At 37.7% G+C, this 25,253-nt stretch overlaps 1 protein-coding gene across 1 annotated transcript; it reads left to right on the top strand.

Annotated features, from left to right (window-relative positions):
- The first annotated feature begins 2,540 nt into the window (after positions 1-2,540).
- mRpS28 (mitochondrial ribosomal protein S28) lies at positions 2,541-21,230 on the top strand. The gene is made up of 3 exons (XM_068228825.1): positions 2,541-2,865; positions 11,219-11,340; positions 20,849-21,230. The coding sequence occupies exons 1-3, from the start codon at positions 2,563-2,565 to the stop codon at positions 21,003-21,005; spliced, it is 582 nt and encodes a 193-aa protein (XP_068084926.1). The 5' UTR covers positions 2,541-2,562; the 3' UTR covers positions 21,006-21,230.
- The last annotated feature ends 4,023 nt before the right edge of the window (positions 21,231-25,253 follow it).

The following is a 25,253-nucleotide window of genomic DNA, read 5'->3' as shown; positions in this document are numbered from 1 at the left end:
TTTCAAATATTGTTAAAACCCTGGCTTCAGCAATCCCTCCCCAGAGCACTGCAAACACTTGGGGTTCCTAGTTACTTGAACTCATTTTACCTATATCCAACTGATGAAACAGAAGTAAGATCTATAATATCAAATCTAAAAAAACAAGAGTAGCTGTGGGCAGGATGGTATAACTGCCAACTTTCTAAAAGAATTCCAGGATTCTTTAAGTGGGATGCTAACAGAGATCATTAACGAATCCTTGGCATCTGGTACATTACCTAGTGAGCTAAAAGTAGCTAAAGTAGTTCCTGTCTTCACGGGTGGGGATGGGAGGAATCCTAGTAACTATAGGCCTATCTGCATTATCTCCATAATCTCCAAAATATTAGAAACTATTGTTCTCACTTTCTTAAATAAAAACAATATCTTTTACAATGCACAATATGGCTTTCGTGAGAACTCTAACACTGAAATAGCAACCGTAGATCTCATAAATCTGCTGCTAGAGTCAATAGATTCTAATAATTTTGCTGGTGGGTTGTTTATAGATCTAAGGAAGGCCTTTGATACAGTGGAGTGGACCATGAAAGATTGTTAGCTAAATTAGAGAGATCAGGAGTTCGTGGTGTTGCTTTGAAGTGGTTTGATAATTATCTGTCTGATAGAAAACAGTATGTAGTGCTGAATAACTGTAGGAGCTTAGCAATTAGGGTAACCCTTGGCGTTCCACAGGGGTCGGTATTAGGGCCGATACTCTTTCTAGTCTACATCAAGGACATTGCAACTTGCCGTTTGAGTACACACTATATGCCGACGACACAAACATGTTCTATACTGGTTGCAATATAGACTCCATTGTTAAAGATATGCAGGAAGACCTCAATACTCTGTGCTTTTGGTTTCAAGCAAATAAATTAACAATTAATGTGCAAAAGACTAATTATATGATAATGACAAAACAAGGTCAGAACGAAATCCCACACAGTAAAATATATATTCAGAATACTGAAATAAAACTAGTTAGTACTGTCAAAAATCTTGGGTTGGTTATTGATAGGAACTTGAACTGGACAGACCATGTTGAATACATTACTAAAAATATCACACCTGTTGCAGGAATTTTAAAGAAACTTAGTTATCTTATCCCACAACATCTTCTAAAACAGATCTACCACTCATTAATTCATAGTCACCTACAATATTTGAATGTAATCTGGATGCGCTGTAAGAAGTCAGACTCGAATGAGCTAATGGTAGTACAAAATAGAGCTGTTAGAAATATACTTAATCTTCCCTACTTAACGCCGACACAATATCTATACCTAAGTGCTAAAATACCACCCCTAAGCATGAGTACAGAATTCAATACAGCTGTACTCATGTATAAAATATAAAATACATTTATACACCACAACACTACATATACTCTGAATTCTGACAAGCATCCATATAGTACTAGGCACGCAAATGACTTTGCCTTATACAACGTTCGCTCTTATATATATGGTATAAACAGCTTGAAGTTCTCTGCGATCCAGTTATTTAATAACATCCCTGTGGAGGTAAAAACAGCTCCAACTTTGGCAAAAATTCAAACAAAGTGTCAAGCATTATTTTTGGGAACGGTACAGTGCTGTTTAAATCAAAATATTAATTGTAATTTAAGTCATTCTCCCAAACAAACTTGCAAACTGTCCGGAACTATTCTTGTACCTCTGCAACTTTTATGTTATGTATATGTACTGTAAATACTCTGTAATCAATTCTTGTACATCTGCAACTTTTATGTTATGTAATTGTAAATAATCTGAAATCTATTCTTGTACTTCTGCAACTCTTATGTTATGTAAATGAAAATACTCTGTATTCTATTCTTGTACCTTTGCAACTTTCATGCTATGTAAATGTAAATACAGTCAGAAATAATTCTCTGCAATCCTCATAATGATGATGTACATATGTAATATATTGTATGTGTTTATATGCTCAACCATTTACTTATAATCTTGACGTACACAAACTATATTTTGATGTGTAAGTGCCCGCCAGTATGTAATGTCCTATCCAATTCCTATGTATGAGCCTGCAGGCTCGTTGGAATTAATTGAAATAAATGAATGAATGAATCATATTTTGTTTCAGTGTCCGTTGCTCGAAGTTAGTAGGCGAAGATGGTTACAGCCGTTTTTCCGGAAACAATTCGCGTTGCCCACCCAATTGTCATGTTGGATACTCAATCCCACGTCCACTACGGTCGTAGCTTTATCGAATTTCCTTTCTGACACCAACACTTTCCTCTAATTTCTGTCCCTTTGTCACCTCCTTATGTGTTGACCCGGTCTTGTGCATGTGGTAGCAAGTCGCTAAGTATTGTTCGATCTGGCGTGAAGCTTAGTGCCTTTTGTCCGTGTGTTACTCCTGTGTGTTGTAGATTAGTAGTTGAATTCTTACCTTTTTTTTTTTTAAGCCCTTGCGTTTACGCCTCCTCCATACTTTGTGTTGTATTATCAGATCTGTGACTGGGTACACCGCTATTACGCGAAGCCCATCAAATTATCAAGACAAAACAAGGCAAGGAAAATGGCTGGTGTAAACAGGTGTTCAAGGTGTTTTAAATTTTGTGGTATTACGTATCTATCGCACGTAAAACAATCGCAGCGTAATGCAGCTTGTAACATTCTTAACAGAAATATGACAAGTAGACCGGATGACACTACCAATTCTCCTGAGGACACGTTATCAAACTTGCCGGATCGTAAAATGGGTGGCTTTGCAAAAGCTTTTCAAAAATTTCAGAAATATACTGATCCTCCAGAACCAACAGGAACTTCTGAACCTCCAAAAACATTTGCCTCCTTATTGAAGAATTCTAAATTTATTGATGTAAGGGTCCGATTTGTGGAAATTTAGAGAATTAGGTTATGTCCGTAACGTGCCGTAACCTTTTCAAAATAGCATTCGCAGCTGGTAACCAATCAGTTGCAGCCGCCTTTTCCAATGTATACGTATTAATATGTTTTAGTATATAGCAATGGCTAGGCCTGTGTTTGCCATTACATGGAGTCTGTTATAGGCTTAGACATGATTTATTTCTACATGAAGAGGGAAACTATAGGAAATCTTATCGTTTCGTAAAGACTTTACTCCACAGAAGAGAAACTTGAACGACTACGACGAATAATTAGAACAGTTACAGTCGTGGCCAATCAAAGTTTTTCTTCTGATGTTGTATATCTCAGTATTTGAGCTCTTAAATTTGTTACTTTCATTGACATGTCTCAGTCTCATCCTTGGCTTTGACGACATGAAAGTGACCGAAGTATGAGCGATTCTAGTAATATCATTCCTTATGCAGCCAGTCCCTGTTATGAATGGTGTGAATGTGGTTCTTCTCCATTCTACTCCATTTTGCCACAAATTGTCATCCATTACCATTTAGAGCCTGATTAGGCTACTATGAAATGGCACAGAGGTCTGCAAAGAAAGGGAAAGTAGGGGAACTGCAGGTGGTGACTAGTGTTTTGCTTGACTAAGGAGAGCCGAGGGTAAGCCACTAATGGAGTTCAGCTGCTTGTTGCTAAGATTTAGACAGTGGTGTATCTAAGCTCAAGGAAGTACACAAGGTAAGAGTGTGATTACTATCTGCACAAAGCTCCAAGCTTGGAGGGGGCAACTACTGTTGTGCTACTAGGTAGCCAAATGAAGCATTGTCACAATAACATAGTCTCCAGGAGCCGATGTGAACACACTGGTAGCAGTTAGCGAAGTGAACTTTCCTCCCCTCCCACTCACACTTTACTACATGGACTCGTCCGCATTCAGAACTGTAAAACTGTTTCTTCTTCTTCTTCTTTTATGACCACATAGGATCACTTTAGTCAGTCCGTCGTTCAGGTCTCTTTGAAGGGATTGTTCGGGATTTGCGGTCCTCCCAGTACTTCTTCAGACGCTCCGATCTTCGTGCCCTTTCCTCAGTTGAAAATGTGCGTGTTGTTGGTTTGTTTTGTGTAAGGGTAAAGCGGAGGTTTGTATTCTTGAGTTTTGTATTCAATTTTATCTTATTTTTGGTGTCTTCTGTTGTAAGGCCTATTTCCTTCAGATCCTCTCTTACTTCTCTGATCCATTTACATCCTGTTGTGGTATTTTTTGAGACGATAAATGATAAATAATTATCGGCAGCATAATTGCATCAATGACATAGGAGTTTAAATATTTAGCTTGACTGTCGCATAGTGTCATGTGCGAGCGGTGTCTGTATTAGCATGGAATTGCATGCGAGCAATAGATTCTTTGGGACGTCACAAACCCGTATGGCACTCCACAAAAATCGAGTGGTGAGTCCTGGTGTTATGTGATTGAATGAGCAGGAGAACACTAGAAGTTCAAAATACTCTGTTATGTCTTGTTCGTGATAGCTCTAAAATAGTTCAGTTTTGCATTTAGTGTTTACCTGTCTGATATTACTGTTAAAGCTTTGAGGGGAATAAATTGAAATTATTTCATATTCATTTTTACGTAGTATTCCCTGCCTGGCTACTCATTCCTGCCGCCCGGCTGACAAAAATTTCTGGGGAGTACACCGAACAATGTAGGCTATCTGTGAAACAGATAGAAGTACATTATTTAACTGTTCATTTACTCTATTTATGAACCAATGTTCGTGATTTCTGCTTTAGAATGGCTCCATAGATATAGGTATGCTGATGCTTTGACTCAAAGGGAACATACATTTATGTTAATTAGGGAATTCTACTCCATGAATTGAAATAATACAATTTTTAACATAGCACCTGATATTATTAAGCATACTTTCATCATTTAGTACTAATTGTATGGCCTCAGCTGCCATGTGGAGACAGTTTAATTTGACACCATCTGGTTGTCTGCTCGTCAGTTTTGACGTTCCATTTTACACTATGTCTGCTAAATGGCAGAGTAAACTGAATCTCTCTTGGGCGTCTATGGCTGAGTTTTAATGAATTTTGTCGGGTAAGCACAAAGTGTGTTACTAAAAATCTTTTACGTGTAGACATTGTATAACATGGAATGTCCAGTGAACTTTTTCCTGCCCTTCAAAAATCGGATTAGGCTACATGTGCCAGTTTTGAACTCAGTATATTGAGATCCAGGGACCGTCACAACCACTGATCCACAAAGGCAGCTTTTAAATATCTAAATGTGTATCAACATTTTGATTTTATCAACATATACAATTTTAAACTTTAAACAATTTAAAATCCTAAAAAAATATTTGCTTACCTGGTTTATAGAGGGGCAAATGCAGCAGCAAACATGGCTATATGTTTGGTATCACTGTCATCACCGTCATTACCATCGCTAGCATCATTGCTATCAGTTTCACTACTCTTGCCTCCAAGGTTTATAACCAGACTGTTTATAATGTCCTCCATAATAGCATCTTTTTCCCGCTAGGAATCTTCTGTTTGAATGACCTTCCAACAGAATACAGCCCAGTCATTTGGAGTATTGCTTTCTATACCTTTCTGCATTAGCTCTTGCAGTCTTTTCAGTGACATGTCTCCAATGGTGTTATGTGATTGCACATAATCATTAACTTGGCACCAGGCAAGCTCGATTGGATTAAGTTCACACATATAAGGGGGCAATCCTTACCACTCTGTGTCCATGACTAGCCAAGAGTCTGTCAATGCATTAAACCTATTCCTTCAGACAGATTTCTTCTGCTAGGGAGAAAAGTGTGTTTCGTTTTTTTCTCATCACAAAATATCCAGGATCTTGATCTTCAGCAATCCCTTTGTTGGTGGATTGTCAGTCTGTTTCCCATGGTAATGAGTATTATTCATAACCACAACACACGATTTCTGCAGCTTGGCTAAGCTAGGAATAACTTTCTCCTTAACCATCCTCTCGAAAATTTCAGCCTTCATCTGACTCTGGTAGTCACCTATAGTAGTTCCCACTCTTAATTAATTCACATCCTTCAACAAAGCCAGTATCTCCCCCCGAGATGTACAGCAATCAACCTAGCATTTACATTGATTGTTACACCCATAAATTTGTGTTGCCAGCACCTAAGAAATGCTAAGTTTCGGTCAACCGAAGTTTCATCCAAAAAAAAGAACTTGGGCCTGCCTTCCCAAAATTTCTGCATTTTCTGGAGGCAGGCATATCTGCGATGTAGAGTATTTTCCCTCTCTATTAATAGCCTCCTTGCCAAAGTGCATCTTTTCCAACAAAATCCTTTATGCCTTAATGTCACCACGCCCCACTGAAAGTTAACTCATTCTTTCAGGACGGGCAGAAGCTTCCTACATGTAGCACTACTTTCTGTTACTGAGTGAGTTGGCTATGTGGTTAGGGTCGTGTAGTTGTGAGCATGCATGCGGGAGATAGTAGGTTCAGATCCAACTGTTGGTAGCCCTGAAAATGGTTTTCCTTGGTTTCCCATTTTCATACCAGACAAACACTAGGGGTGTACCTTAATTAAGGCCATGGCCGCTACCTTCCCAATCCTAGCCCTTTCCTTTCCTTGCATCGTTGAAAACCTTCAGTGCGGTTAGGGCCATGTTAAACCACTGGCAAAAAAAAAAAAAAAAAAAAAATACATTCCGTAAAACAGAATTCTTCAATAATATATTTTGTTATTTGGAGATCATAACCATCTACAGTTGCATTTTGAATTACAGGCTGTTGTCTCGTCTTCCCGGATGTCTATAATGAACCACTGTCTTCACACTAAGCACATTCCTTCCTAATATGCTGTATTAGAAACGTCACAATACTCCTATTCTTGCTGCCCTATTAGTAGAGTTACTTGTGGGGAAGAAAATATGTTATTTTATGACTTCCTCATCACAGCACTTACAGTCCTATTTGAACAACGTGCATATTCTGACAGCTTGCAGCTCATGGCACCGAGCAAAGGTGTGGGAGCACCGTGCTGCCATATGTTCCAGCTGATGTTACTACCATCACAATCAACTCTTCTCGCTCTGCACTAGGCTCTGTACAAGAATCATAGGAGCGTTAGGATAATATTAAATATTGTTCATATTATTCCACGTGGCTCAGCAGTAATTTATTCAGCTCAATTACTGTAAGACATACTTCTCATTCCCTTTCCTCTCAGGCCTTTATCAGTCGGATGATTGGTAGATTTCAGTGGCAGAAAGGCACATTTAAAAATATGATCACCGGGTGAGTTGGCCGTGTGGTTAGGGGCATGTAGTTATGAGCTTGCATCCGGGAGATAGTGGGTTCGAACCCCACTGTCGGCAGCCCTGAAGATGGTTTTCTGTGGTTTCCCATTTTCACACCAGCCAAATGCTGGAGACTGGCCCACTCAATATTCTGGGTTCAAACTTGGGTGAGGATGGGAGAAGTACTAAGCATGCATTTCTTTGGAAAAGAAAGTGAAATCATTCGGACCCTGTCATAGGCATCTGCACAATTTAAGATGAGAGTTGTGATTGGTAAAAGTCCGTCCTTCAACTTGTCGTTTTGCATGGCTTTTAATCTTGCAATTATATCATGGGGCCTCTTTTCACTGAAATCCGATAATGCCAAGTTTTCCTTATCTACAGGGAAGCAAGGGAAAATTCGTTGCAGGCATTACATTTGTATCAGGAAAGGTATCCGGACTGCCGATATCTGACTGCAAAGACTTTCCGCAGTGCTGAAAGACATTTACTAATTCAGATGATACCGCCTGTCTGAGAGAAGACATAATGTCTGGTAAGAATGAGGAGGTTGTTCTGAACACAGCTCACAATAATCCACACACAAGTACATAGATACTTGTAAATCAGGTGAACATCAGCCAGTCTTCCGTACAATGAATAAAGCATGCACATAAACATCACCCCTACCATCTACAGCTAAAGCAGCAGCTCCACAAGTGGGATTTCGAAGCTTGAATGAATTTCTGCCATTGGCTATTAGGAAATCTGGAAAATGATGCAGCATTCCTGTTGAAAATCCTGTTCTTGGACAAATTGTGATTCCACAATAATTTTACCATCAGTGCTGACAATCCTCACTGGGTGTGACATGCAGCCTATGAAGTGCAATGGGGAGTGGATATATGGTGTGGAATTTTTATTGATCGTCTTATTGGACTGTATTACTTTGAGGGCCATGTAACAGATGCACCCTACCTACAATTTTTACGCCATGAACTCCCACGTGTGCCGTAGGATATGCCACTTGGAGAACGTTTAATGATGTGGTTTCAGCAGGTTGGATTTCCACCATATCGGAAGTTAGCTATCCATAACCATCTATATTAGACACGACCAGGATAATGGGAAGGAAGAGGAGGACCTGTCTCTTGGCCTGCTTGGTCACCTAAGACTTCTTCCTATGCAGGCATTTGAAACTAACATTTTACACGTAAGAGCCAGAAAATCCTTAGCGCCTTCGACAACTCATTGCCGAAACCTGCAAACCAATAACACCGGCTATGCTATATCGCACTAGAGTATCCATTCAGTGACTTGCCGAGATATGCATAAAGCAGGCAGGTCGTCACTTCAAGCACTTGCTAACATAATTAACCATTGCTAGTGCAGTGTGGTTCCTCCCACCGGGTCCTGTCTTTATCGGACTCTGATGATATATTGACCCTTTTTAGGGCCACATGCACTTTCATTCACTAAAAATGTGCATAAAAGAGGCTGTTTCATGTACGTTAAGAGACATTCAAACTACCTAAATATATCGATAATGAAAGAGCATCCCTGCCGTGGACTCGAACTTGTTAGAGGTAAAACTGGCGCACCGTAGTGTTTGGCTAGCTAGTTTATAACATAATAGCTTTTACCATGTATGCTGTACTGTACTGCAGCACAGTATTTGTAGATTACAGTTCATGTGATAGTTTTACCATCGTCGTGATGTTCGCTTCATGTTTCACAGACGTTTCATTTACGTATCACGTCATTTAGAAACTGCACTTGTGGTTCCTATTGTATGTATGTCGTCTACTCCTTAGTGTCGTTTCTTGATACGGCATCGGGGATGAGATGAAAATGAAAATCCCCAGCCTGTTTCCAGTCATTCGACCGGGTCAGGAATGAATGAAGCCCCCATCTAGTGGCGAGGATAGGAATTGTGTCGACTGCCGAAGCCTGTCGCACTCCTCTGGGGCAATGTTTAATGAATGACGGATGAAATGAAATGATATTGGAGAGTGTAGCTGGAATGAACTATGACAGGAAAACTGGAGTACGTGGAGAAAACCTATCCCGCCTCCTTTTTTTTCCAGCACAAATCTCACATGGAGTGACCGGGATTTGAACCATGGAACCCAGCAGTGAGAGGGCGGTGCGCTGCTGCCTGAGCCATGGAGGCTCCGGGGATTAGATGAGATGAATTTAAATGCCAAGTTTTACGGCCAAGTGCCTTTCCTGGTGCCATCTGAGGAGGTAATGAAGACAAAATGAATGATGATAAATGGAAATTGGGGAAGGAAGTGGAAGAAAATGACTGTGACCTATGAATAGGAACTGTCCCGGCATTTGTCTTGGAAGTGAAAATGGGAAACCACAGACAACCATTCTCAGGACAACTGATGGTGGGCTCGAACCCATGCATTTCACGAATGCCATAGCACATTAACATGTGTGACTACTCCGCTCTGCACTCATGGTTTCTATTATTTAATAATATCGCGTACAACAAAAAGGGCCTGTCAATAGCAACAAAATTGAAACATTACAAAACAGTCACTCAACCAGAAATAACATACGCAAGCGAAACCATCTTCAAAACAACTAACACTGCACAAATAGACAAAATACTCAAGATAGAGAGAAGAATCATTAGAACGTGCATCGACAAATCATACCAAAAAGATAGACACTGGAGAGTAGCTTCCAATGAAACAGTCTACAAGGAAATAGAACCAGTAATGAGCACAATCAGGAAGAAATGCATTTCATTTTCTGGACATCTAATCAGGACACCAGAGAACAGGATCATCAGGCGAATAGTAGAAAAATTATGGAATAGTAAGTGCAACATTAAGTGGATTACAGAAATCAAGGAAGATAAGGATGAATTACAAATTACAGTGGAAGACCTAAGAAACTAAATTGACAAAATCAAGAAACTTACAGACAAGCAAATCCGAATCAACAGACAGACAATAGGAAGGGTGATTTCCGATGAAGAAAGAAGGATAAGATCAGAGAGAATGAAGAAGTACTGGGCTGACAGGAAACTAAAAAATTATTTGTATAAAGTTGGCTAGAGTGGTCCAATGAAGGCCATAAAATGTAAATAATAATATCGCATAACAGCTTTCTATTTTTGTGTAAGCCGTAAATGCAAAGATATCCGTTTTACTGTCTGTACCGGAAAGACAGATGTTTTCAGGACATATATAAAACTGCAGCTTGCATAAAACAATATTGGTAGGGGCAGTGGATTCACCTGGTCTATCTAATCCTTCTGTGACCATAGGCTTTAAGTATCATTCATAATGTAGGGAGCCTTAAAATACAGGCTTGCTTATAAGATTGGTCCTTCTGACCCCATCTTGGCAGGTTCGCCTGGCTCAGTCCGGTGGTATTTGAAGGTGCTCAAATACGTCAGCCTAGTGTCGGTAGATTTACTGGCACATAAAAGAACTCATGTGGGACTAAATTCCGGCACCTCGGCGTCTTCGAAGACCGAAAAAGTAGTTAGTGGGACGTAAAACAAATAGCATTATTATTATTATTTATAAGATTGGCTACTTCCATTGCTAGAATTTAAGCTTTCTATTGGTTCTCATGTAATAATAAAATTTATGTGGTATAAGATAGTCAGCTTTCTTTATATGAAAAATTAAATTAGGAAGCTAACATTTCTTTTTCACGTCGAGAATATCAGTAGGTATATTAAAAAAATAAAGGCTCTCCAATCTAAAAATGCAGTGTTTTCATGCCAGAGGGCTCATCATTGGAAATGTCACACCTACCTGAGATACTGACTGATATACCTTTGATTAAAAATGCCTAGGCAGTCATATTCAGGAAGTGAAAATACTACCTACCCTTAGTATATTGTCATTGTTATATGCTTGAAAACCAATCTTGCAGTTGTAACCAATTGGTGTACTAACTGTACTGGGGAAAACTCGTGATTTTTAGATTAAATAGCCTGTATTCAGTATTATTTTAATTTTAAACTGTAAGTTAAATTTGTCCAGAGAAATAATTTAATCAAAGTGAAATTTAAGTAGTAATTTTGAATTCCTTATTGGTTTCAGCTTGGTGATCCACAAGGTAAAATAGTATATGGAAAGATATTTCATGTTGTAAATGATGACTTGTACATAGACTTTGGATGGAAGTTCCACTGTGTGTGTCAGCGACCTGCTAGAAATGGAAGGTGAGCTAGATACTCTAATGCATAAATTCTTGACAAAATTTACTAATGTACAAAATCAAGGGAAATATATATTTAGATTACACAGTACATTTCTGTATGTGCATTTCATAACATTTAATTCTGACAAAGACAAGATTCTGTATACCTACAGTATTATGTTAGCTCAGTTTTGTTCTCTTTGGTTGAACTTGGTTTTCACACTAGGCAGAGAACTACAATATTTAAATCATTATATTGTTGTTAGCACTACTCAGCACTACTTGAAAAATTTGTTATAGTGGAAGCCATTTCTTTTCAGTTTCGACTTACAAGAAAAGGGCGCGTACAGGGGAATCACGGATTGTACATAAATGTGGCACACTTGTTAAATGAGCTAAGTCGATAGTTGCAGTCGCTTAAGTGCGGCCAGTATCCAGTATTCGGGAGATAGTGGGTTCGAACCCCACTGTCAGCAGTCCTGAAGATGGTTTTCCGTGGTTTCCCATTTCACACCAGGCAAATGCTGGGACTGTACCTTAATCAAGGCCACGGCCGCTTCCTTCTCACTCCTAGCTCTTTCCTATCTCATCGTCGCCATAAGACCTATCTGTGTTGGTGCAATGTAAAGCCAATTGTAAAAAAAAAAAAAGAGAGAGAGAGAGCTAAGAATAACACAACGGCCAAAACATTTCTTTCCGAAATGAACTTATGCGACCTATAAAGCGTTAAAGTTTGCATGTCGGAATTGGCGCGGTTGGCTACGCAAGACTGTGGTGCATGCTGGGTTCACACTTCGAGGGACCGCACCACTGATCTTTCTTATTCTGTTAGTAATTGCATAGCACATTGCGAAGATGATGTAGTGGCTTTAAGAGAAATAATGTAATTCATGCATTGATTGTGGGTCAATAAAGGCAGTAGAATATGATTGTGATGTTGAAAATAAAGGTTAGTCAGTATAACAAGGGATTACACAGGAAGGCATATCGATCAGTGACTTTTATTAGTTTCTGCAACAATGATGCTCATTGTAGAAATGTTGAAAGCATAAAGCGGTTTTACACCAACCACATGTAACGAAGTGAGGATATGGGCAAGTGGGTGATATTGAGTCACCGCTGTCAAAACAGTATTGTGCACAGGATGCTCAAAGGCTCCCGGGCTTTTGGACAAGTACTGGCTTTGGTACCAGGCGTTTTGCCACATGGAATGAAAACAAGGAGTTGTGGTATATCAGAGATTGATATCTAGATTCAATAATCAAACAGTATCAGGTAATCTGCGTACAAAGTCATTCAGTACTCTAAACCCATATACATCTAGTGGTTGACAGTAAGCTATGGCACCAGGAGGGATCATCTTCAGCTGTATGGTATCTTTACTTTGTGTAGATTTATGTATAGAGAAGGAATCCATAATGAGCGCAACTTTACCAGGAGGTGTATTTTGCTTGAATATGCCATTAAACTATTCGTTCACTTGTGTAGACCCCATTTTTCCAGATTTATTGCAACCAATATGAATATTTGCATGCAAAAACATGTTATTTTTCACTGTCTTATGAAACACAACTTTTGACTCTCTTAGAGTGATGCATAAAGACCCCATAATGGTTTGCCACTTGCAGTAACTCTCAGCATTATGGTGTAATTGTGGGTGGTAGACATCACAGATTGTACTGCGGCAGTAACTGATTTTTCTCCTTTTAAAGTCAACGTCCTTCCCGTACACAACTCCATGCCGAACCCACTCTGATCACTGTTACATACGTTTCCACAGCCGTAGGACTCTTTGACTTATGTAACTTATTTTGCGAATATTTCTGCTGCTGCCGTGGTTTCCACTTCTTTGTTGATCTGCTTTTTCGTCATTATGGATGTTATTTTCCGTGACACAATGCCATGGCGCTTCTTAAAGTTACGTGATGGGAAAAATAGATTTTTTAATTTTCTGACAGTATGTGCTATTGCCCTCAATTATTCGTGGGACATCCCACTGTTCTTTAGATGATTTTCCCACAAATATTTTTTTGCTTTTGATATGATAGAACTTTTGTTTCACCGAAAAATAAAAAAAACAAATGCGAGCCCCACTACCACTTCTCCAAAATTGAAAAGCCTTCCTATTTAAGTATATGTCAGCATGGCCTCAAATTAGCTGTTGGTCAGTGCGGGTTGCGGGTAGAATATGGAGTAGCAACCTCTTGATGAGCACGGTACAGTACTGCGTACCTGAGCATGCCAATTCAAATTTAATGCTTTCTGCAGGTTGCACAAGTTAATTTCCGAAAGAAGTAATTTGGCCATTGTGTTATTCTTGGCTCATTTAACGTGTGTGCAAAATTAACATAAGACCAGCAATTCCCTCGTACGCGCCCTTCTCTTTTTAGTTAATTTAGAAATGTGAGGTTCTTCAGTCTGTCAAAACTAATTCCGCATAAAATCAATATATAAAAAACTTGCAAGAGTATCAGTAGTATCGTTTCAGTTATAATCAGTTTTTAAATGTTTTCATTTTCAGGTATAGATAAACTATTTAAAACAGTTGTAAATGACAGTCTGCTTCACGTTCTTTACAGACAGGGAAGCTTACAGTATAACTTCTTGGATCTAGAGCCACCTAATAATTCCTTGGAACACACGCAAAACTCGAAAGAAAATTTTGGGTTGCATCGTAAGACACCGTAGTTAATGATGGTTCATTAAGATTTTATCCATCTCCTTCTTCATCTTCCACCTAGCTGCACTGGATTTCTTCCATTTTTTCCAGAAAAATAATGATCTCATCATCAGCATATAGAATAGAACTTGCAAGCTTTCAATTCTGTTGAAACATGAAATGTAACTCTTAGGACACTATACATACCGGTTAAAAAGAAAATGGACAATTACAACAAGTCATCAACTGTTCGCCATTGTTTGAAAGTGCATCACATGATCCTTCCCACGCCCTCTTTCCCATCTTAAGAATCATTGACATCAGCTTGTTCCTTGCATGAGAAATCTGTTTTCTCCAATAGTTCCCTATGGCCTCTGATTTTACTCGTTACAGCCATCAGTCGCCTACTTGCTTTACGTCAGTGCAGTGTGGGTTTAGCCAGTACCTACTAATACTACAGGCCTTACAACAGATGTGTCATGAGGTATGTGACGTCACGGGGATAGGCAGACGTGGCCAGTCGACGACCCAGCGTTTAGATAACAGCAATGAGAGAGATTCCCTGGCAGTGAAAGGAGGAACTAATCATAGTAGAGGTGCCAATGTCTATGATTTCACCCCACATATGGAATATTAATTCCACGCTCAGCATCGTAAATAAATATGATTATGATGAACTACAAAGAACAGCGAAGTTCATTGATGAATACAAACGGTTAAATGTACTTCGAACCAAATTATTTTCCCTTCCCTGCCTCTTCACCTGGAGAAAAATTGAAGTTTCCATGTTGGCACTACTGCTATGAGTATCATCAAACATGGCTGCTATGTTGAGGAACATGTGACAAAATAATGCTGTGCTGAATCTGTTTAATACTGGCGTATGGTTGAAAAATGAGTGTAGTGTATTACAGTTCGTAGAAGAATGGTGTTTAAATGTTCCGTTCGCAAGATGTGGGTTAACGCAATCCGTTGAGACAAATTCCAGGCCACGCAGAATTCAAAGGTAAGCTCAGTACTGATATTTTGAAAATTCTGTTCGTTTTAGGTTGTGAGCTCTTATTTTTCACTTAAAGGTCTAGGACGCTTGTTATACCGTATTCATTATCTCTCAAACTGAACCAGGTGATAAACGTAAACATTTAAGATTTATAATATTTGAGACTAAGACCGCCCTAATTTGAACCACACATATCAAGTTGCTGTCCTGTTGCACATTTTGAGATGATTATCCGTTGTTAATTAATTACCTCACTGTTTTCTAATGTACTAGCATAACAAATCAGACTTTTCTTTTTCTTTTTAAGGTCTGTGAACTGCATTTCAGTGAGGACCAAATCCTGAGACATAGTGACTGCTATGACAGTAAGACTGGAAATAAGTATTGTATACCTCTTCAGAAACCTCATCTGAAACAGGAGCAGTGCCAACAATTATGCCCAACTGCACCTCTTATCTCTGTGTAGATATCAGTGAAGACCAACTTTTATCCATTTAGGAATATTTGCCTGTTATCACATATTTGTCAGGATATTGTGTAAGAGCAGTTCTTCAAAGGTTGAAGTGTGAAATTTGTAAAACATCACTCATTTTGGATAGAATATTATCATTAACAGATGACCAAGGTAATTATGAGCTTATAAAAAGTGTTGACAGGGGGGAAGGGTGTCTGTATTGTCCCTGTAAACTTGGCTATTATGTTGTCTTATTCCACTCTTTAGTCAGTGATAAACTGGTTCAGACATCTTCATACATGCAGTGTAGTGTAATTCAGAAAGTGTCAAGTGTTCTTCAATTAATATAAAAGTGTTCATTGCTATCACAATGGCAACAGAACCAAAAGATGTATGTGTTCATGCAAAGGAGAAAAAAAATCCTAAAATTTTAAAGTACTGCCTTCGTGAAGAACTTACTAGTTCACTTCCGAGCTCTATGCCAAGGTTGAAATAAAAATTAAATCACATGATGTTTTTAATGAACCTAAATCTTTGCACAATTCATTAATGGGTTTCCTTAAAAAATATTAGTGCTTGCATACCCTTTTAAATGTGTCTTGTAATTTTAAGATAATATCTTGCAGAGACTATGGTTTGGATGCATGATTATTTCAACAATAAATATAGTGTGTTGGGAAGGAGATGAAGGCAAAAGAGTTGTAAGAATTTGCATAGAGTAGGTTATGAATTATGTGGAAATTTTAGAACAATACAAATTGGAGACTGGTGGTATCAATGGTGCAGCCTTCAGAAATGAAATACCTCACTTAATGATTGACTTTCTTTCCATATTACCATGTATGCTGTTAATTATTTCTTTAAAAAAATACTCCAAACAGTTTTATATTTCTATTGCCAATGAAAAAATATTTTTCAAACATTCTTAAAATATTTTCAAATAGATACATTTAATTTTTGACATTTTGAGAGTACGTAATTCAGTAACAGTACTTTCATGTAATCTGAATTTAATCAGGCATTTCTGGGCTCTAATTTTGTGATAATATTGAGGCCATGTACTCATATTCTGAGTGTACTGTAGTTGATTCACTGTTTTAAAGTTAGTCTATTGCCATAAAAGGCTTTTCATCCACCATCCTAATTGTATGCTAGTTTCTAAGTTAATTTGTCTTCAACAAAATATATTTAAAAAATTTCTTGTAATTTGAGCAAAATATGCACTTCTTTGAAATTTTAAATTTCTTATGCTAAGAATGTTTTACCATATTATGGTAGTTTCTTAGTTAGCCTAATTTGTCTTCCACAAAAAAACATATTTAACAACTTTCTTGCAATTTGAACAAAATATGCACTTACTGGAATTTTTAGATTTCTTATGCTTAGAATTTTTCTTATGTTATGCCAGTTTTAAGTTAAATTGGCTTCCATAAGAACATATTTAACACTTTTCTTGCAATTTGAACAAAATATGTTTAAACCAGTGTGTTTGAGAGAAAGAGAGCTTTTACAATAACAGAATGTGATTGACAGGGTTTTACTTGAAAAGTCAAAAATTAAATTATTGCATCTTGCCAGTAATGGAGAAAAGAAATACTGAACATCTAGGACAAACGTCAGATTATTTCATTGGAAGGCTTAAGGAAAATTTCAGTGGATTTTCAGTAATGTTTGTGGAATTATTATATTATTTATATGAAACCTTGAAAATTTTAAGGGTTTTATTTCATCTAAATAACAACAAATGAGTTTAAACAAGTTTCCATGAGAAAATTCTCTTGATTAAGAATTAACAGTTCAGAAATTTGTATTGATGTAATATTTATACAGAAGAATTAAGTTATTTAACTAAAACTATGTTATTATTGTTAAATTGTATTTGCTGTTATGAATTCCAGCATAATTTCATCATCCTCTGTGAATCATTCCCTCCTTTGTATTCTATTTTTCATTTGTAACTAATTTCCATTATGTATAATATCTGATTTGTTTCTAAGTCAACACTAAGACAGAAATATTTACCAAAATAGTACAAATAAAATGTTCTAAATAAGAAATAAAGGGAGGTTTCCGGCACGTTAAAGAGTTAAATCGGACGAAATTCCAGTTTACTTTGGCTTCTAATTAGTAGTATATACGAAGGACCTTAATTATTAATTCATATAATTATTTTATTTTCCAGTAAAATGTTAACTGATTCTTCATGAGTAAAATGTAGGTTAATTACTAATGACCAAGGGTCATAAAATTATTATTAACTAAAAAATAGTAACAATCAAATGAAAACCCCTTGTTGCTATTTACTATCAATCTGAACTTTTACCATATTTCCAGAAATCGGAGTGCGCCATCTCTCCGCCTTTCTTTTGCTTTAATTGGTCTCGGTACAACTGAAATAAATGTGTTACCAATATGCTTTAATACCCTGAAAGAGCATCTTCTCATCATCAAAGTAATTCGTTCAACTACCATTGAAGTGCCGTTGCGCGCTTCAGGAGTGACTGCCTATCCTTGTGACGTTATCAGCCGTGCTGTGAGGCCTGTAGTATTAGTAGGTACTGGTTTAGCAAAGCCTGTCCAAACTGGTGATAATACTCTGTATTAAATTGGTTTTATAGTAGTCTTCAGGGGCGTAGCCAGGGAGGAGGAGGTACTGGTGGTTTAGAACCACCCCACCCTTGACATTTTACAAAAAAAAAAAAAAAAAAAAACTGACAATAAACTAAATAAACATGCAGAGACATAATTGTAGAACCAACAGATCTGTAATTCACTTATATCACGTCATGCATGCACCTTCATTGTGTTCTACTATCATTTTATAACTATAAACCCCCCTCGGCCAATCCTGGCTATACTACTGGTAGTCTTTCAGGCATTTTATTACTCCCATGTCCAAAGGCTTCAGGATAAAGGTGCAGTTTGCTGCGAAGGTTACTTCCCAGCCAATTCCACCTTTACCCAGTTTCAGAAGCCACCACGAGAATATGCTACTCATCATTCATTTGCATTGTAGGACTGAAATTTTAAAAAGAAAATATGTACTTGGACACACATTAGCAAAATTTAAAATGTTAACAAAAATAAATTTGAAAAGCGTGCTTTTAATATGTCTTAGGTCTACCTGGCATACTTTTAACATTTTGGAAACAGGTAAGGTGTAGACTTCCTCGAATAACCAGTGGTTGAGTTTTTGCCACCCTACATTTCTATCCTTTCAAGGATAAGGTTTTCTCAGGGAGGAGTTGATAAAATATGCCACTTCCATCAGCATCTGTTATTACGCCAGAGATTCATGTCATTTGTCACTGCGGATTTCTCTTACGCCTGAATTGATTTCAAAGTTATAACGTGGTTATCTCTAAAATGAGTCAGCCTCCCAGTGTTAGCATAAAAGTCATAAACACCCAGCATGTCAGCAAACCTTTTAGTTTGAACACAGAGTAAGAGTTCTCTCTTCCTGAAACCACTTAAATGTAGCAGCATAACATCACTATATGTCACAGTTATCTAGCAGGATTATTTTAATTCACAGATTTTTCTTATTCTGCTTTCTTTAAAAACTTATGCTGATTACATAGAATATAATACTATATATACTTTTTGAAACTTCAGTTTTTTTCCATTCCCTAGTGTGTGTCCTTAATAACAGTCAATTTTTGCTACAGATAACACAGCAGATTTCTAAAATTGTTTGGAATTCTTAGAAGAGATTAAGGTTTAGAATGTACGGACAGATGTCTAGGGCTATTTTAATTTTGAAATGGCTCTAAATCCTTCTGGCATGAGGATCAGATTTTCCTGAAATTTGGTACTGTAGCAGTAACTCGTTGTTTTGGCCCCCAAACGTTGCTCAACAAGTGCGTAAGTATGACAATAGTTGGCTGCCTGTGTTCACAGTACAGTCAGTATCAAAGCAGTTGAAGGCACTCTTCAAATGGAAGCAATGTATTTTTCTAACTCTTCCATGTTTTTTTGGTAGTGTCAGATGAAATGTACATCAATGGAGTCTGAAAATGCAATCATAATAGAGAGATGTATTGTTATCGAGAGCATCATTAAATTTTAAATTGAATTAATGAAGTTTTAATCCTTTAGAACTATGTTATCTCCAGATGCATAAACACCTCTTTGCTGAATTATTTTTACACCATATAGTCTCATTCTACATCAGTTTAACACATTCTCTCTTCTCCAGTTGGTTCCATATAATACATTAGTTTTGTTCACTTTTAGCAATTCAGAAGCATGTGGTACCACTCAAGCCAATTTTCGATGCATAACCCTACATCTCATTCGTTGCACATGAACTTTGAGTCTTTCCTGATTTTCTTGTTGCTACACACCACACATCTTCGTAGGTTCTTCTTCTTATTATCCTCCTCCTCTTCGATTTGGGGAACTCTCTTGGTAAAATGCCTTGCTGTAAGGAGTGAGTTTGTCCCTTTGTAAAGGTCTTCCACCTTTGAAGTGTCCTCGGTTTGTGATGATCCTGGAACAGCTCTCTGATTACTTCTAGTCAAAAACTTCGTAAGGATTCATTTTTGCCAGTCTTCATTAGGTACAGAACATGAGTATTCAGTAGAGAAATCGAACATGTGGAAGAACCATTTCTTGTAACATTTTATGGTCTTTCTGATGCTGTCCATGGGACTTAACATCATGGCTGACCGATCTGCTAGGCCCATCTTCATGTTGTACTCCAGCACACAACTTTGTTTTTCCTTAGACTTTCTTGTAGTCCAGTCCAAGTAAATATCATCTCATTCATGTGAACTGTAGAAATAAACTTGCATATCACACCTTTTGATGGCCATCATAGAGTAATTTGTTCACCGAGCAAGTGGCTGTGTGGTTTGGGTCACGTAATGGTGAGCTTGCATTTGAGAGATAGTGGGTTGGAATCCCACTGTCAGCAGCTCTCAGGATGGTTTTCCATGGTTTCCCATTTTCACACCAGGCAAATGCTGGGGCTGTACCTTAATTAAGGCCACGATCGCTTCCTTCCCACTCCTAGCCCTTTCCCCATCGTCGCCATAAGACCTATCTGTGTTGGTGCAACGTAAAACAAATTTTAAAAAAGGTAATTTGTTCAAAGAGATGGCAATGCATAGCATATTTTGCATCACCATTAGAGATTGTAAATGTAAAGTAAAAGGTTCTATAGACTGTCACAAGACAGCTGGAATAAAAAGGTGTACGCATAGCAACGAGCCATTTCATAAATAGCACTCTGAAGGTTGATGAAGGGAGCAAAATATAATTAGGCCTACAGAGGGGATTATTGTTGTACAGAGATTTCACTGTAATTGGTATGTTTTTGTTCCACTCACTTGATGTATCAGTGACCTAATGCAAACAAATGGAAGTGGTCCACTTATGTACTAACCTAATTTGTTCCATTGTATTTTTTACAGTGAGTATGTCCGTGGTGCTAAAGTTAAGTTAAGGATTAATGACCTGGAGTTGTCGTCAAAGTTTTTGGGCTCTTCTAAAGACTTAACCTTACTGGAGGCAGATTGCACACTTCTCGGACTTGTATATTCCCCAACCAGAATTCAACAATCAAGTTGATGTGAAATGTCTCATTCAAAGTAGTGATTAAAGTTGATATATTTAACTGAAATGTATGACACACTAGAAACTTATCTAGTTAATGTCAGTTGCTATGACTTGACTGTATAGTGTTTTTGTTAAAGGATTGTACAATAATGAAATAATTGATGTTTTGAGTTTGTTTGTTATGTTAAACTACATACACCAATATTACTTTGTAAATAAATGTATTTTGCAAATTCATTTCTGGGTGTAAAATAATATAGTAGACTAAATTTAAGTATGGAAACTTACATGGGGATGCTGGCCCAAAAGGAAGTACTCTTATTGACATTGTATTTTTGCTTATTTCAGTTGTGTGTATAGTCAAATTATATTTAGAAAGTTAGGAACATGAAAAGGAACATACAGAGTTGTCCACCAGCCTCTCACAATTGTTCACAAAGATATTCAACCCAACTTATACTGTTAGTTCTTAAAATCTGTATTGCTCTGCTTTCTATGAATATGTCAGCAATATAAAATGAAGCAACCTTGTCCAGGAAAAAAAAAAAAGGCGGGGGCTGTATACAATTGTCACACCTAGATGAAAGGTCCATTCGACAGACATGCTTTTTATTGTTACCACTGATGCTTTCACGGCTTGTACTTATAGACATGATATCGGCTTTTCGGGCTAATGCCGTGTCAAGAAAAGAAGGTGAAATCCTTTACGTTTCGGAGAGAACTTTGCTCTGCGTCTTCATGCTGTTTAATGCATCTACCACTAATATTATGAAGTTAACAGGTTGTGCAAAGTAATTTGTTGTGGTAAAATGGTAATTGAATTAGGTCTGTAAAACATGAATCAGAGGTATGACATGGAAATGAAATGTTAATTTGGAAGGAACATGCATTAGTAGGGCGCTTCCTGTGAACAGGATGTATGTCGTTTTTGTGAATGATTTGGCAAGATAGGTCGTCTTTGAGGTCTGAAGATAAATCCATGGTTCAAATCCTACTGTATGGAAATATTTTTGAAGGTATTCACTGCTTTATTTTACCTATGTTGAGCAAAGTGTCTGCTTTGAAATGAAAACATAATGTTAATTCGTATTCTACCTTAACATCATAATTATGAAAAAAATTGTCATTCATCCAGTGGAAGCGAACATAATATTTGTTGTTTTTACTAATCTACACTCATGGTGTATTCCAGTGGCTAGTACTGTGTGTTAGTATGTTACCCGTTTAGGAAGAAACGTGACGAAAGTCAAGAAAATCCACAACCAGTACGTTCCAAAGCCTGGAAGTCCTTTGTGTGGAACTGGAGCATTTGTAAGGAAAACTCCTGTTAGAGATGTTCTGATAACATCTTGTCATAATGAAGATGTTTCCTTAGATGTGGTCTGCAATGGCTATCATATTGATACTCCAGCAGCAGAACTTCTCTCTCTCTCTCCCACTTTTTGGTATTCTAAAGGCACGGTGCAGCAGCAGAACCACTGTCCCTCACTTTTTTATATACTAAAGTGCACTTGTTCAACAGACCAACATTACCATTTCATGTGACCATTTCACGTGATAACCACAACAGGGGCTGGAAGACTGAATGTTCACATAACCTAATTAAGAGAAGACCTGCTTAATTGAATCAACAAGAACAAGAAACTTCACATGCTTCGTTATTGACAATAATTTTCTTAACTTCCAATGTTGTCAACAAAAATGAACACTTATAATGTGATACCTTCCAGTACCCATTAGACCGTTAATTTCTATCCACATCGATCTTTCAACAAGTGGTGTCAATCTCAAATGTTTCAACTAGTCAAGAGAGAATATTTTAAATACTTTTAAAGACACATTTATCCACACATTCTTTTATTACAACACATCAATTTTAATGACAAAATTTTGTCAATATTCATAAATAATTTTGTTTTCTAGCTGAAAATGACTCAAAATTATAGCCAAATTATGTCCTAGTTTTCTTATAATGACTATTCGAATAATAATCATCATATGGCCTCAGGTATTGTGTGCAAACATTTTAATTTGATGTCATCTTGCTGTTTGCTCATAATTTTTGACATTCCACTTTACTCTAGGCCTCTAGATGGCAGAGTAAACCAAATCTCTATCTGGCGTCTAGCTGAGTTTTATTGAATTTTGTTGGGTTAACATCAGATGTGTCACCAGAGATCTTTTACATGCTAACATCGCATGACGGGGCATCGAATGAACTTTTCTCTGCCCTTCAAAAATCCGACTACCTCTGCCAGGTTTAAACCCACTATATTGGGATCCGGAGGCTGACACACTACCACTGATCCATGAGGTATTGAAGTATTGAATAGTTGGAAGTCAAAGTTTAAATTCTATTAAGGAATAAAAGTTGTTTAGACCAACATCAGTCGATCATCATTTATGCTAGTATTCATCATCAGCATCATCATTTTGCCTTTTCCAGCTGACATCAGGTTGGGGCAAATGTGGTTCCTCTCCACTTTGTTGTGTCTCTCCACCGTTCCTCATCCAACACTGTGTTCCAGTTGAAGTTTCCGTCGTCCTATGCTATTTTTCACCCAGTCCATCTATCGTAATTTTGGTCTTCCTCATCTCTTCGCTGCCATCTGTCTTTCTTCTTTCATCTCCTTGACATGTCCAGACCATCTCAATCTGTTCTGTTCTAGTTTGTCATTCAGTTTTTGCACATTTAGCTCTTTTCGTATGTCTTAATTTCTCACACTATCCCTCCTTGTCTTCCGTACCATACTGCTCAGGAATTTTACTTCAGCTGCCTGTACTCTACTCTCATCTCTCTGAGTCAATAGGGAATAAAGACATGATGTCACCAGATAGGCTGCCAAGGTGGCGCTAATGCTTTGTGTATGAATAGGGTACGGGTTGGCTACAATTAGGATTAAAACAGAGGGTTGGCAAGTAACAAATATTGAGAATAACATATATTTCCCCCCTTAATCCCTCAGTGCAGGAGCAGTCACAACACACGTTACTTGCTAGTGCAGGAGGAGGGCATTACTCACCGGGAGTTAGGAGCAATATTGAAGCCGTTGTAACTTGAACGTTAATGCATATATGCACAGACAATTTTGGTGCAATGTAGCACACTTTCTACTACTGTGAACCATGTACCTTCCCACTGGCTTGCACAGACACCTGTGATGTAAACGTAATGCAACTTCATGCCCCTCCCCTCTCCCCCCAATTGCTTTCACTTTCTGCAATTACATCCATAATAACAATATCACTTATCAACAAACTATCATCAGAATCCAAGTTGTCATAGCCTTCTAGTAATACACTCCACTTCTGCCCACATTTAGTGCATGGTACTCCATGCTGTTGGGTTGAATCCTCTTTGGTGTATTTCCTCTCTGTGTTTGATTGGGGTCAGTGGCAACTTCCCTAGTGTTCATACACAAAAACAGTGTAGTTTTTCGAATTTTAATTTATTTTGCACTGTGAAGATAAAATAGGTAAACACTATTGTGTTGTAGTTGCGCAGTGTAATAACACCGGCAAAAAATCTTTGGGTGTTACTGATCACCAATTTTTGAAAGACAAAAATATATGCCAAATCTGGATATCATGGTGCAGAAGACGTGATTCAATAAATGCAAAAGCATCCAAATGTGTGCTACTCCTTTTCTTGTGGAAGATTGAGAAGGATGTGAGTAATGAACTGCTTAGTTAACCAATAAGGAAATTATTAAAATCGTTACCACCAGTTGCTTCTAAGATCTTATCTAAGGCATTACAAAATGGGATTGAGGAGATAATCGAAAAGAACTGGGCGAATACCAGTCAGGATTCTGGAAAGGAAGATCATGCAGTGAACAAATTTTCAATTTGAACTCCATAATACAATTGCACGCACTCACAGCCAAGAACTTAGTGATTGTGTTTGTTGACCAAGAAAGCGTACAATTCGGTCAACAGAACAACCTTGATAAGCACTTTGTAGTAATTTGGGGTAGATGAAAAAACTAAAAATTTAATCAAGGAAACCATCACTAACACTACATCACAAGTAATGTTTATGGGTACGTTGTCAAAACCGTTTAAGATTGAAACAGGTGTCTAACAAGGGGACGGGATGTCATCACTCTTGTGCAATGTTATACTTGAAAAAGTGGTCAGAGAGTGGAGGAAGAGATTGACAGAAATAGTGGTGAAAAATGGAATCATACTGAGGAGATATGGAATCAAAATTGACTGTCTGTCGTTTGCAGAGGATATGGCAATTCTGGCAGAAGACAC

The sequence above is a fragment of the Anabrus simplex genome, chromosome 8 (assembly GCF_040414725.1).
Source record: "Anabrus simplex isolate iqAnaSimp1 chromosome 8, ASM4041472v1, whole genome shotgun sequence".
In the NCBI taxonomy this organism is placed as follows: Eukaryota; Metazoa; Arthropoda; class Insecta; order Orthoptera; family Tettigoniidae; genus Anabrus; species Anabrus simplex.
This window is presented reverse-complemented; position numbering and strand designations above follow the sequence as displayed.